The 14,252-nt window shown below is 40.2% G+C and overlaps 2 protein-coding genes across 2 annotated transcripts in view; both read left to right on the top strand.

Moving 5' to 3' along the window:
• LOC146621142 (brevican core protein-like) overlaps positions 1-14,252 on the top strand; it is a 42,630-nt gene that overhangs the window by 4,642 nt on the left and 23,736 nt on the right. Inside the window, exon 6 of the mRNA XM_085367256.1 lies at positions 1,338-1,631. Coding sequence (XP_085223382.1) covers positions 1,338-1,631 — 294 coding nt within the window. The remainder of the gene's footprint in view (positions 1-1,337; positions 1,632-14,252) is intronic.
• LOC146621143 (uncharacterized) overlaps positions 4,284-14,252 on the top strand; it is a 28,306-nt gene continuing 18,337 nt past the window's right edge. The window contains exons 1-2 of the mRNA XM_085367671.1: positions 4,284-5,457; positions 13,226-14,245. Coding sequence (XP_085223797.1) covers positions 4,284-5,457; positions 13,226-14,245 — 2,194 coding nt within the window. The remainder of the gene's footprint in view (positions 5,458-13,225; positions 14,246-14,252) is intronic.

The following is a 14,252-nucleotide window of genomic DNA, read 5'->3' as shown; positions in this document are numbered from 1 at the left end:
ACTAAAGTGCTTTATCAGCTACCTTAGGATTTGTACTGCACAGTCATCTTAGTCAACACAATATATGTTCAAATATATTTGTCACAGTCTTCGAGTCATAAACGTGAACCCATCCGCTGAGGACATATACACATATGCATATACACACCCCTCATCATTATTGTGTGCATTAGAGAATAGAGATGGACGAGAAATGAAAGGACAAAATCGATAGAGATGACTGACATGTTACAGCGGTCTTCCTCTGGAACTGAACAAGGAAAGTTTTGGCACCCCACAACAACCTGAATATTCATTTCCATTATATTGTAATATTGTCTCAGTTTTCTGACCATTTATGATCTAGGAACAGACATGCTTGGTGGATGTGGTTTGATGTGTTCGAGGTTGTTAAGTGTAATAACTTGGCCATAAATTAACCATGAAAATTAATGAGTGAGCTGCAAGACACTGACTGCTTTTTTTCTATAGTTATGTAATTCCAGGGATCTTATAATATAGCTAAACAAAATGTGAACTCCATTTATGCTTATAGCAGTCATCAATATGATATCTAAAGAGCAGGAAGGGTCCAGTAAAACCACCGTGTAAAATACTGAAATCAAATAGGTTTTTTGAGGATATAACGTATGTTATCTGTTTTTAAAAGGGAAAACATTCCTGTGTGAACGACATCTCCTAATCTCAATGCCATGGTAAATCAATGGGAGGAAACCATCAAGGGATATTTGAAACGTTACGCCCAAAACTAACTGAAAACATATAGGCAGTCTGCCATCGTCTCTTAATGTTGTTTGGTTTTAGTTAAGATCTTGGCTTTTAGTACCCTTTTCATTTATATAATCCTGTGAGCATAGACAAACGTTCACACTGGTCATTCTGCAGAGATTCTGACATGAACATGAAGGAAGGAAACAGCAGGTGTTTGCTCTACCCACTTTGGGGAAACCTAATGTCCTGCAATACAAACATATTTATGGACAGGCCAGGCACATTTTCAGCATTGCTATCCCACCTCAGAATAATATAATGAAAGAACTACTGTTGTCCTAAATATGATTGGTGGGAGATGTTTTGGGTCTCTGCCCTGCACAGCTGTGACTGATGTCAGCTGTGTTGGTCTTTTCTGAAAGGTCAGAATGGAGTAAAAATCTAAAGTATAGGCTATTTCAGTATGTTTTCAATCTAAAAATAATAAATACATTTTAAAGGAGAAATTACTTCTGATCTACTAGGTAATAAACCCTCTTTTTGTGTTGCTGTGACCACAGATGATTTGTTGCTATTTCGCCTATGTGCATCTACATTTGCCACTGTTTCTCATTATTTTTTATCAGGTCAAGTCTTTTATGCTCCCGTGACCCATAAGATGACTTTTGAAGAAGCCAGTGAAGAGTGTAAAAAGAGGAAAGCTGTCCTGGCAAGTCCCGGACAGCTGCATGCTGCTTGGAGACAGGGGCTGGACAGATGTGACTACGGCTGGCTCTCCGATGGCAGCGTACGGCATCCTGTCGCAGTCCCCAGAACTAAGTGTGGCGGAGGCCAACTCGGCGTGAGGACCATGTATCGCTACAGAAATCAGACTGGCTTCCCAGAACCAACTAGAAAGTTTGGGGCTTACTGCTTTACAGGTAAAAACTCACTCCAAGATTCCTGTTGTTACTCCTTATTGCATTTGGAGTTTGTAATGGAACAAAGTGTTACCTACATATGCGACGTATATGTTAGAAGAGACAGAAAGTGACCAAAGACACAGACCACTCCCTAACAAAACCATGCTTGACTGTAAGGAGCTATGATCTCATCTCCTACATTCACTCCTGCTTCTCCACCCTTTGATTTTCTGTGTCTTTGCACCACATTACACTTTTCCATATCTGAATCACATTGACCTTTTTAACATATCTGAAAGCCTCTCTTTCCTCCCTCTTAGTTTGCGTCTGTTTCACGCCTTGCGATTGCATAGTTTCAGTAACAGCAACATGAGCAATGCTGAGGGAGGATTTTCTTCTGAGCACGGCATGTCATGTGCCAGACTACAGCATCCCGTTGACCTCACTGTCTCAAAGTTTGTCTCCCGCCCATTTCTGAGGCAAAAAAGCGAGCCAAGAGAAAAGTGAATTCATAGTGGTAAACTCTGTTTTCTTTGAAAGCAAAAGACTGACTTTTTTTTCTTGATTGAGGAATAATGACCAAAAGTTTGCTTAAGAGAATGAGAACAGTTTATATCTGTTTGACTCTTTATTGCTTCCAGCTGGGCTAATCAAGGTTTCTTAAGCTTTACCCTCATACAACCTCAATGTTATTGTGAATCAAACAAAAACAAGTTAATGCACTTGAGTGCAATTTTGAATATTTAAAGATATCAATCTTGGTAATATATAAAGTCAAATTAATTGCACATTATAACAAAGAATCAACCTAAACACTAAATAAGATCATGAGGATTTTTTAAAAAAAATTTTTTTTCGCCAACTCTTGCTGCACACTGTGATAATTACTGACCATGAGAGGGAAAGGAATTATAGCTGTAGATCTTTATAAATAGTGACGTTTCATGGTTGACTGGAAGTAGGCAGAATTAGATTTAATCCCTTAAAATGTGAGTGTTCTTAACTAATCGGTTTTCTTAAAACAACAGAAAATGACAGGTGATAGTTGCCATTTAGAGAAACACCAAAAGCAACTAATGCCACATCTGTCAGCCTTTTTAGCCTCGCTATCTACCACCTTTCCATCTTTCACCTCTCATTTCCTCTGTCAGTTTGCTGTCTGTCATTCTCACTTGTACTTATCAGAGCAGACGTTTGGATAATGGACAAAGCTACTGCTGGACTTCTAAATTCAGTCATCCTTGCTGACCTCTGACCTGGCCTTTCCATCTTTACAAATGAGAAGTTGGACAGATAAGCCGCCCACTGCCTGGCCATTTACTGCCCCTGGGCCATGCTAACTCTCGTGGTGATAAGTCCCTGCAGAGTTCACGCAAATGGGCCACCTTCAGCTTCTGCTCTGTGTATTTCATGTCAGCCCTCTCACTCGTGTTGTATTTACACTCCCAGCGTAAGTGCTTTTCAAGTACTCTCATTTGGCAGGATTCACTCCATCATTTCCTGAATTCCCACGCCTGATCATATCTTAATAAAAGGAATATTGTGTAAATCGACTCTACTTAGATTAGACAAAAAGACGAAGAGAGAAGAGGTAGTGCAGTGGGAAAATTGGAAAATTAGTCTCTGATTGATTTTTGGAGTGGCCTAAAGAAAACAAAGGTCTGAATAAAGGGAACAGCTCAAACTCGTTGGTGACATAATGCACTCCCTCTGAGAGCAAGCACAGTTTTTCCTGTAAGGGAAAAACATATGTCACACCTTACATCAGAGATAGTTTCATGAGGAAAGGGGTCTGCTACGTAATGGTCAACAGCTGCCTTTACAGATTCTGCCTGCGCCCCAGAGGAAAGCTTTCTAAAACGGCTTCACTGGTGTTTATGAGTAAATGAGATAACTTTTGATGAAAGTGATCTTGGGAAGACAGGGGAGAACCAGTGTTAAAAGAACGTCTTAATAATTGTAATAGTAAACTTTAAACACCATCACTGTAATCAAGTGATCAAGTCAAGGGCTGCTCTTCAGATAATCGGGTGGGTTGAATACACGAATAAAAAAGCCAGGGTAGCTCTTGACCAAACCACAACACTAGATTACTTATGATTTATATGGTGTTTAATTCATCTGTTAAACACATGGTTGCCCTTTCCCACAGAGCACGCTCATAGAAACATTTAAAGTGCACTTGGCTGTTCAAATAAAATTGAGGTAATCTCACTGATTCCATGCCCTATAATGCACAGTAAAACTTTGTTACTGTGGTTTCAACAATTTATTTGAAGAAGTTTAATGAATAACTGTTAAAGCTAGATATGAGAGAGGAAGCCTTTGACAGGGAAGTTTCTAGGAAACTTGGTATTTAAATATTGGGTGGCCACTTATTTTTGCTGCTATCGCGAATTGACTGCAACAGACTCATTAGACTTATCTCGCAAACTTATTAAGGGTGACTTAAAATTGACCTGCTGAATCACATTACTGTTTGTAATCTTGGCTTCTTAATGTACATCAATATGGTGTTTGTGAAATGCTGACAATGAAACAATGAATCTTGGCTATCCAGATCAGTAATGTGATAGAAATGTCACTTTAGCCAACCAAAAGCTCTGTTTGATACGTAAATTCATTCTGACTTTGTGATCATGTGCTTATGTATGTTGTATAGGAAGGAGAATGGTATTCAGCCAGACTTCCTTTGTGGATGTATCTGTGGTAGAAATGACCACCAACATCATCAGTCCTAGTACCTCCATCCCTTTACTGGAGAGTAGCACCATTCTGACAACTACGACATCTGAAAAAACATCAGAGGCAGATGTTTCTCCAGATTCTTCTACAGATCCTCCATCTATGTTCTCAACCAGCATGGCTCCACCTCGCCCCACCCCAGCAGGCCATGAGGAAGAGTTAATCACAACAGTTGCACCCACTATCAAAGACGACCATGAGGACGATGATGATGTAACAGCTGCGCCAGATTCTCGCACTGATGATCAAAATGTAACCTTTGTGGAAACTGCTGCTGCCCATGGTGGCACAGCCACAGAAACTAAGATCACGGTGGAAAGCACTGATGCCACAGTGTCTGATGATGAGTCAGATGATCAATCAGTAATTCAGGTCAGCACGATTCAGCCTGACGTCCCTATACCAGATGCTTCTCTCCGCAACGAGCTCATGTTTGCTGAAGGGGAGACAGAGGAAACTGTCATAGATCCTAGGAACATCACATCGATCTCTGATCTCACTGACACTCCGACCAAATCATCTGAAGTTAGCCATGAGGAAATGCTTAGCTCCTCACAATTAACACCATCACCTTCAATCAGTGATATAGCAACAGACGATAATTTGAGCTACGATGACATTTATCCTATAATAGGTTTAGAGGGTCAGCCACCTACTAGGGCATCCCAACCAGATGGCTCAGCCAGCCCTTCAGACACCAATAGAATTGATGATACAATCACAGCCATTCCACCTTTAAATAACACCCATCGTGTCAGTGAGGTGAAGGTAACCACCACAGTGACACCAAATACTGCCAGCAGTGTTGAGACACCACCAACACCTGAAGTTTCACCAGGCACAATCATCCTGATCGACAGTGTAATGTTAACTGAGGAAGTGAAATCTTCAGCAGCTGTCCATGTCTTTGATGAGTCTTCCACTCAGGTGACAGAGCGAATTGGTAGCACCTTGATGGAGGACGAAACAGCAGCAGAGTTTGGTACAGAGTTCTTTATATCTGCTCCAACGACTTCAACGGTGGCCAGTACAACAGCCCATCCAGCTGCAGTGATCACAGATAACCAGACCACCACTACGCAGATTCAGACTGCATCAGGTAAGACGCTCCAACAATACCATAATATTTCAGCTTTCTTGTGAAATTTTTCTGTTCAGTGCAGTTTTTTTTCTCTGTTTTGTTGTGAGATTAAAGGAGTGACAAATGAAAAGAAAGGCTGATGTTACAAGTGTAGTTTTGCACTTTGTTCACATTGCTGTGTTTTAGGCCCATTTATTGTAATGTTGCTGATGTAGAGTAGCTGCAAATTGGTTGTTCCTCTTGGGTCTGTAAAGACAAAATTATGGAGAGAATGCAGAAAACGGAAATGTGAATATAGCAAAGCCAACTGTAAAGGGTTTCTTCTTTAGCATTTTGTTTACATCAGGTGAATGGGTGGCTTAAAATCTACTGTCCTTATTTGTACGAGCCATTAAGGTCGTTAACAGTAGTGGTTAAGTTATGGTTCAATGGACTTGATCTCTGAATTTTGATAATATATAACTACGGTCTTTGCATAGACTCAAACATAATTAGTTACAGTGAGGGAGTACTCATGGTTCTGTGGTGTTTCAAATTACTGGTTGTAAGTCTTCAGTCATTTAGTAAGAGGGATACCCCTACCACATGTTTATGTGTTATCAGTGACTGCTGCTGAATGGCATGCTTTGCCTGAGGGAACCAGATACAGTGGGGCAAAAAAGTATTTAGTCAGCCACCGATTGTGCAAGTTCCCCCACTTAAAATGATGACAGAGGTCAGTAATTTGCACCAGAGGTACACTTCAACTGTGAGAGACAGAATGTGAAAAAAAAAATCCATGAATTCACATGGTAGGATTTGTAAAGAATTTATTCGTAAATCAGAGTGGAAAATAAGTATTTGGTCAATAACAAAAATACAACTCAATAATTTGTAACATAACCTTTGTTGGCAATAACAGAGGTAAAACGTTTACTATAGGTCTTTACCAGGTTTGCACACACAGTAGCTGGTATTTTGGCCCATTCCTCCATGCAGATCTTCTCGAGAGCAGTGATGTTTTGGGGCTGTTGCCGAGCAACACGGACTTTCAACTCCCGCCACAGATTTTCTATGGAGTTGAGGTCTGGAGACTGGCTAGGCCACTCCAGGACTTTCAAATGCTTCTTACGGAGCCACTCCTTTGTTGCCCGGGCGGTGTGTTTTGGATCATTGTCATGTTGGAAGACCCAGCCTCGTTTCATCTTCAAAGTTCTCACGGATGGAAGGAGGTTTTGGCTCAAAATCTCACGATACATGGCCCCATTCATTCTGTCCTTAACACGGATCAGTCGTCCTGTCCCCTTGGCAGAAAAACAGCCCCACAGCATGATGTTTCCACCCCCATGCTTCACAGTAGGTATGGTGTTCTTGGGATGCAACTCAGTATTCTTCTTCCTCCAAACACGACGAGTTGAGTTTATACCAAAAAGTTCTACTTTGGTTTCATCTGACCACATGACATTCTCCCAATCCTCTGCTGTATCATCCATGTGCTCTCTGGCAAACTTCAGACGGGCCTGGACATGCACTGGCTTCAGCAGCGGAACACGTCTGGCACTGCGGGATTTGATTCCCTGCCGTTGTAGTGTGTTACTGATGGTGACCTTTGTTACTTTGGTCCCAGCTCTCTGCAGGTCATTCACCAGGTCCCCCCGTGTGGTACTGGGATCTTTGCTCAACGTTCTCATGATCATTTTGACCCCACGGGATGAGATCTTGCGTGGAGCCCCAGATCGAGGGAGATTATCAGTGGTCTTGTATGTCTTCCATTTTCTGATGATTGCTCCCACAGTTGATTTTTTCACACCAAGCTGCTTGCCTATTGTAGATTCACTCTTCCCAGTCTGGTGCAGGTCTACAATACTTTTCCTGGTGTCCTTCGAAAGCTCTTTGGTCTTGGCCATGGCGGAGTTTGGAGTCTGACTGTTTGAGGCTGTGGACAGGTGTCTTTTATACAGATGATGAGTTCAAACAGGTGCCATTCATACAGGTAACGAGTGGGGGACAGAAAAGCTTCTTACAGAAGACGTTACAGGTCTGTGAGAGCCAGAGATTTTCCTTGTTTGAGGTGACCAAATACTTATTTTCCACCCTGATTTACGAATAAATTCTTTACAAATCCTACCATGTGGATTCATGGATTTTTTTTTCACATTCTGTCTCTCACAGTTGAAGTGTACCTCTGGTGCAAATTACTGACCTCTGTCATCATTTTAAGTGGGGGAACTTGCACAATCGGTGGCTGACTAAATACTTTTTTGCCCCACTGTAATTTCAGGATGATTTTGACAAAAAAAAAAAAAAAACACAGGAAGAGAAAGATAATAATAATATGAAGCAAAGAGAGACATTTAGAGAGTGTGACCAGCGCCATCTGTGAGTTAAAGCCCAAGCCTTTGGACAAGCTGATCATAAATGATTCACTGCAGTTTTTGATGAGATTATTTCCCAAAACAGTAAATTCTATTGTTATAGCTGTTTATATTTAATAGTGAGATAAAATAACCTGGTTTTGTGCATAATTCAAATGTTTGAGACTGAAACTATGTTTTAAATTGTTGGAATAATTTAAATATATTTTGTCACAGTAAAACGTGAAAATCACTAAATGTTGCTTTCAGTGGTGGTCTTGTTTGCATAACTTCCCAACCACGAGCACAAGAGAACTAAATTTCTAAAGATAAATGATGGTCTATTATTTTAATAAAGCTCCAAAAGTCAGACTGAATGATAGTAAGGAGCTGTGAGCTGTTCACCACAGGTGACATCAGAAGCCACAAAGCAGACATGAAAGCTTTATGAAGAAGTCTTTAAATCTGATCCTTACACTTAGTTGTGAAATCTTTTAGCAAGCAGTGATTTGGTTGTATGAGTCAGTTACAGCCAGGGAACTCATTAAGCAATCATCAGTGGCACTTCTGTGTTCCTCTATTCTGGCTTCATTGGGCCAACATTGGATGATCTCACATGCAAACAGCAGCTGCACCGTTTTTTGCTCCATGAATTTTGCATCTGAGCTTCAAATATTGTTATGGTGACTCATTTCTTGTCCCTGGAGAGCAGTCTGTGTTGAAGGGTAGGGATCTGCTAAATTGGAAAGCATACAAGTGAATGAACTGGTCATTTTGCAGAAACTGAGAATAACTTTGTGGTAGGTTCTAAGCCCACCTGAGAGAGCAATGATCTGCTTTCCAAATTATACACAATGAAAGTGCTAATGTGGCCATAAGCACTGTGTATATCCAGTGTTGTTGGTTTAGATGCCAAGAATGCACATGACATTGCTTGTGTAAGAGAGCCCTCTCTGTGAAAGAAATACAAACTCTGTCTGTACTTCTGTATTTGTACTGCAAATAACTATGCAGCTGCAGTATTTCTCTCCTCGTGTGTGCACGTACCAGCTTGCTGACAGCCAGCCTGGCAATAGCAGAGGTGTGTTGGCAGTCTACCTGAGTAACCACAGATGCCTTTCTTCAGTGCAGACTGGACACCACCTCAAAAGATGATGTCATTTCTAACTCACAGTCTCCATTCTCTGTCAGGACAGCTGGAGGCTGCCTGACCAAAGTGGGTGATTATAGCTACTTTTACTGCTACATCATGTGATGTAGCTCAGCTGAGACACTCTCTTTTCTGCCCTCCCAGTTTGTGTGGGAAAAGCTTTTGGAAAATATTGTGGCACTGGGAAGAGTGTGCCGTCTGGATGCATGGTAACAAAGTGCACAATAATATCAATGAATTGTTGTTTAGAGCACCTCAAAATCTGTCAGAGTTATTGTGAACTGTGCACATGTGTTTCTGATTAATTGCTGACAATTAAATTCATTGTTTAGTGCTTAGTGTTTATATGGCATATTATGACTTGTTGAAATATTGGTACTCTGAGGCGTGGCAACCACAGATGTCACAAAACCACCAACAGTACATTCTTACAGTAATTAAACATCTATTTAACATCCAGTCCACGAAAGCTTGCTAAACAAATCTTTATAAGAGTACTTAACATTTTTAGAAGTGGGCTTAATTGCATTTTTGTAAAGTCCTTGATAAGAGGATTGCACTTTAATTATACTTATTAATGCTATTTTGTGCAAGGTTTGTACTTTTAACCCTCTCACATACATTTATGCAGTAAACTCTAACAACCCTCACCTATTTTACCTTGTTGGAATTACACTCCTGTATAACTGTGTTGTGCACAGAAATACTTAGCTTTGACAACATCTCCATTGGTGAGAGCTATCAAACTTATAACACTAAGAGACAATCAGAAAATAGTGGAAACTCTAATACCTAGAGTCTATGAATATGAATATGCCTCAGTACCACAAGGTGGTGCAGGTTAAGTTATCTACACTTCACTTTGATATAGATATAGTGCTATGGAGACCTGGCATTGTATGGTAATTGTTAAATTCAGGTAATTAAATTCACTGGAAATCCCTGTCATATTGTTATTTGCACCACTGAGCTCACATGTTAGTTGTTAGCATTTGTTAGCTAGTGCTAACAGCTAATATCACTTGCCTGTCCACTTCCACCAGGTAACCTTACAAAATTCTAAGACTTATTTGAAACAAATTAATAAGGGCTGGGTGTGAGTTGCTGTGTTTCAACATTGCTGTGCTAGCTTTGTTGACAGCACTCCCTTATCATGCATATACAAAACTAGAAGCAGACAAGGATCGTAATCTCCATTAAGGCCAGTCCCACACTCGCTCATGCTCTACCTGTCCACCAAGTTTCCATGCAGTATTTTCTGCTGTAACCTTTTGTCCTGCGTCTCATCTTGACCTAGTTGTAGTCTACATAAGTTATTCATGGATATGGATTGCACTGAAGTTGGGGGCTTTTAATGATTTCTTTGACCCGTTCTTTTGTTAGGGTTGAATGATTGCACAGCATACAATCATTGAACAATGAATTTGAATTTACTTTAGATTTTTCTGATGCATACTGTTTCAAACCTATGCATACTTCCCCACTAGTGTTTGGTTTAAAGCCTCCTAGAAAGTTGCACCTTGACTAGACACTTTTGGTATTTTGGCATAATTCTGGCTTGATGTTTGAACTGTCCTCTTGGCAGCATTGGTAGAGTTAATTTAAAGTTGTTGGTTTAAATGGCCTTTAAGTGGCTTTTAAGTGTCATCTGCAAATTTTCAATAGGGTTGAGGTTTGCGCTTTGGGAAGGCCATTCCAGAAGCTTAATGTTAGCTTGCTTTATACATTCCAAAACCAGTTTTGATGTGTGTTTGGGATTGTCCTCTTGGAAAACCCAAAAGTTTCAACTGTCTAGCTGTTGATTTGAGATGAAGTTGAAAAATTTGGAGGTAGACCTCCTTGATAATTTCATTAACTTTGTGCAATCAACCAGTACCACTGGAAGCAAAACAGTTCCAGAGCATGATGCTATCACCACCACCATACTTAGCAGCTTGTACAGTGTTCTGTGCTAAAGCCTCACCTTTATTCCTCCAAACATAACTCTTGTAATTGCTGTTAGGTTTTATGGTCAGACAAGACAAAGACTTTCTCTGGAAAAGCTTGTTCATGTAGACAGCTGCAAATTTCTGTTGAGGTTAAGGATGTCAATTTAGAAGCATAAGCTTCTTTCTTGGTCGGCACCATCTCAGTCAATGGTGATGTAAAAATTACTTCACTGTGGACTGTGACACTGCTCTTCCAGGAGTTTCATGACAGGATTAAGCCTCTGTGGCTCCTAGGTTGTTCCTGAACATCCAATTTCCTCTCATCTGAGGGCGACAGTTTGGTTCTTCTTCCAGACCTGGTAAAGTGACACATACGAATAACTGATGGTCTTTAAATCTGCAGTTGCTTATAAATAGCTCCAAGAGATCTTCCCAACTTGTGCTAATCTACAGTTTAGAACTTGAATGAATTCCTTGAACCTTCCCATTGTCATTGTTCTGATTAGTGGTCAATCCAGTGAGTGCCATCAAAAATCTTTTTTGTGCTGGCAGATAAACTAACAGCCCTAGTCAGTTAAAGAGAAGTCAGCTAAAGACAAGTTAAATGGCCATAGGTATTTAAGTGAGAGTATATATTTGAGCTTGTGTGTACACTTTTGATACTGTGTGGAATAGAGAAAATCCAAACTAAATTAAAACTTGTGCACCCAATTCTTGTTTTTAAAAGTCATTAAAGACAAAAAAGAAAAGAAAAGAAAATCAATTATCATGACATTCATGCCCATTATGAGTTATTAAAACTCAATATGTAAAACAACTTCAAAATGTTTAAACTAAAAAATGTGATTGTTAAAAAATGATTGCTTTTAAAAAACAATTCCAGCAGTTGTTACACATTTAACTCTAATTTCCCTCAACCCAAATCTTTAAATACTGGTTGGGAGTAGAACAAGAACAAAATAGGAGAGTTTTTAGGTAAATCCCAGTTTGTCCAGTTCATTGAAGTATTTACCTAATTTGTAACTAATCTTGAATGCAAGCTGAACTTGTGCTTCTTTGAAAGTTGGACAGCTACATAATGCTGACAGGTGATGAAGACCAGAGAAGGACTGTGTGTGTGTTGTTGTGTGTGAGAGACGGATAGTTTCTGAATGTGTGTGGATCCGACAAGTGGGAATATTGCCTAGTTCCCAGGCCTTACCTGGATTTCTAACAGGTGTCTTTTTGCAAAGCTGAGCTACTGCAGGTGTTATTGTTGCAACCAGTAATTTTTGTTAATCGTCATTTGTGGGAAAGGAGTGAGAGAGAGAGAGAGAGTGAGAGAGAGAGAGAGAGAGAGAGAGAGAGAGAGAGAGAACAAGTGGCAGAAACAGAGAGAGAGAAGGAGGTAGAGGTTATTCAATTTGTTTATGAACAGATGCAAACATGGGTAAGGAGCATAGCAACACTGTTAATTTTAAGATTAATCACAGCTTTTCTTTCTACAGCCAGCACTGTATATGTTATCATCTTTGTTAAATTCATAATTCTATGGCTTAGTATCAACGGGCTTTTCCTTTCTTTTCTTTGCTTGCAAAGTAAAAGTGGAAATGTTCACTCTTGTAATGAGGCTAAACAGATGATTTCCAGAGAGGACAGGCCATGCTGTGCCTCAGTTATCAGGTCCATTTTCAGTAAAGTTCATTTTTTTGTTCACTGTTTCCTAAGTAAAGCGCTTTGGATGAACATATTTTTTGCAGCAGTCTAAAGCCACTACCTTTTAAACAGTATGTGGACTACTTCCAGCCAGACAAATCTTGTTTATTTATAGGAATAAATAAACCCATTTGGCAACATAGTGTAATATACTCACATATCTATATTATTGCTAATATATATTGTAATATATCTATATCACTAAAGCACTTCTGGATGGATGCAAACTGCATTTCGTTGCCCTGTACCTGTGCATGTGCAATGACAATAAAGTTGAATTCTATTCTATTCTATTCTAGTGTAGGCGGCTGATGATAACATTGCTGCAGTGGAAACAGAATGCTGCTTCTGTGTTAGACTTAGACAGCTAAGATCTGAATTACTTCAAGGAATTTCCTTTTTTTGTTATATACAAGGAGTGAACATGATAATTTGAACACTTCCACAACACAGTCATATTCAGATTAACAGTTGTACCATATGTACTATACAGCACTGTGCTATACACGATAGCTTTGTGATGCTAGCATGTGAATTACAGCAATGTTGAATGAAGAAATAGGAAGTTAGGAATGGTGTAATTTTGCTGCCTTTTCATATGTTAACATTGTTCCTTGGGTATTTTTTTTAATGCATAAACTAAATATTCATGTGCTAATTTTCCTTTATTTTCTTTACAGCTAACCAGGCTTCAGAATCACAGAATGCTCAGTCTCTTGCCACACCAGTTTTGCTGGACCATCCCACTCCCTCTGTAGGTGTTGGTGAGACAATCATACAAAGCAGAGACCCAGAACGTTTCCCACAAGCTACCATAACCATCACCCCAGGTATCAGCTTTATTAATGGTAAACAAGAGATCACATTGGAGCCTCAAAGCGTGGAAGAAAAAGAGGCCAAAGGTACCCAGATTTTGACTGATTTCTCTGATGGTAGCTTCACTAAATCTACACAGGAACCTACAGAACCTCTGGCTTTTACAGAAACCCCATATATGGTTGTCTCTGAGCCTGACAGAGGGCCAACCGTTGAATCAATGCCTCCTCAATTAGGGGATGATCTGACCACAAAAGGCCAAAAACACAAAGACTTAACCTCTGTTATTGCCACAACAGTAGAAGACAAGATTCCACTGGAAACTCCACAAATAACTGTGGCTGGCTCGGCTTCCACAGATACTACTGACCTTCTTCCTGCAGTAACACCAACTGAGCCACAGAGAACCAAAGCAGTTAAAGAAACCCAAACATCAAAGGCTAATGTGAAAACCCCTGCTTTCAGCACTATGTCTGTACAAAAAGGGACACATGAGACAGGAAGAACTCCTGCCCATGGGAAAAGTGACTCAAATCTGACTCAGAGACAGAAGACTGAGGATGAATCTCCAACTACTTCTCCAACCAGATTTTACACAGACAAAGATAAAGATGAAATCATAGCGGAAACAGAGAGCACATCTCCCAGTCCAGCTGTTAAAGACAGCACAGAGTCTGTGTTAGAGACTGTGTACAGTCCTTCCACCGCTGACGCTGATAGGGAAACAGCAACATCATCAAGAGGCCCCACTCAAGATGTAGAGGGGAGGAAAGAGATCCAGACCACAGAAGGATTTACCTTAAGCACAACAACTTCTTCAGTATTTAGTAGTGCACCCTCTCTTAAGCAGATAGCCAAGGCTGAGGTCACACCAGCTGCAGGAGGTACTGA

Source organism: Diplotaxodon limnothrissa, linkage group LG12, assembly GCF_057381915.1.
Source record: "Diplotaxodon limnothrissa isolate DT_005_m linkage group LG12, D_limnothrissa_male_GT1.1, whole genome shotgun sequence".
In the NCBI taxonomy this organism is placed as follows: domain Eukaryota; kingdom Metazoa; phylum Chordata; class Actinopteri; order Cichliformes; family Cichlidae; genus Diplotaxodon; species Diplotaxodon limnothrissa.
The sequence above is the reverse complement of the archived record's forward strand: the minus strand, read 5'-3'. Positions and strand labels throughout refer to the sequence as shown.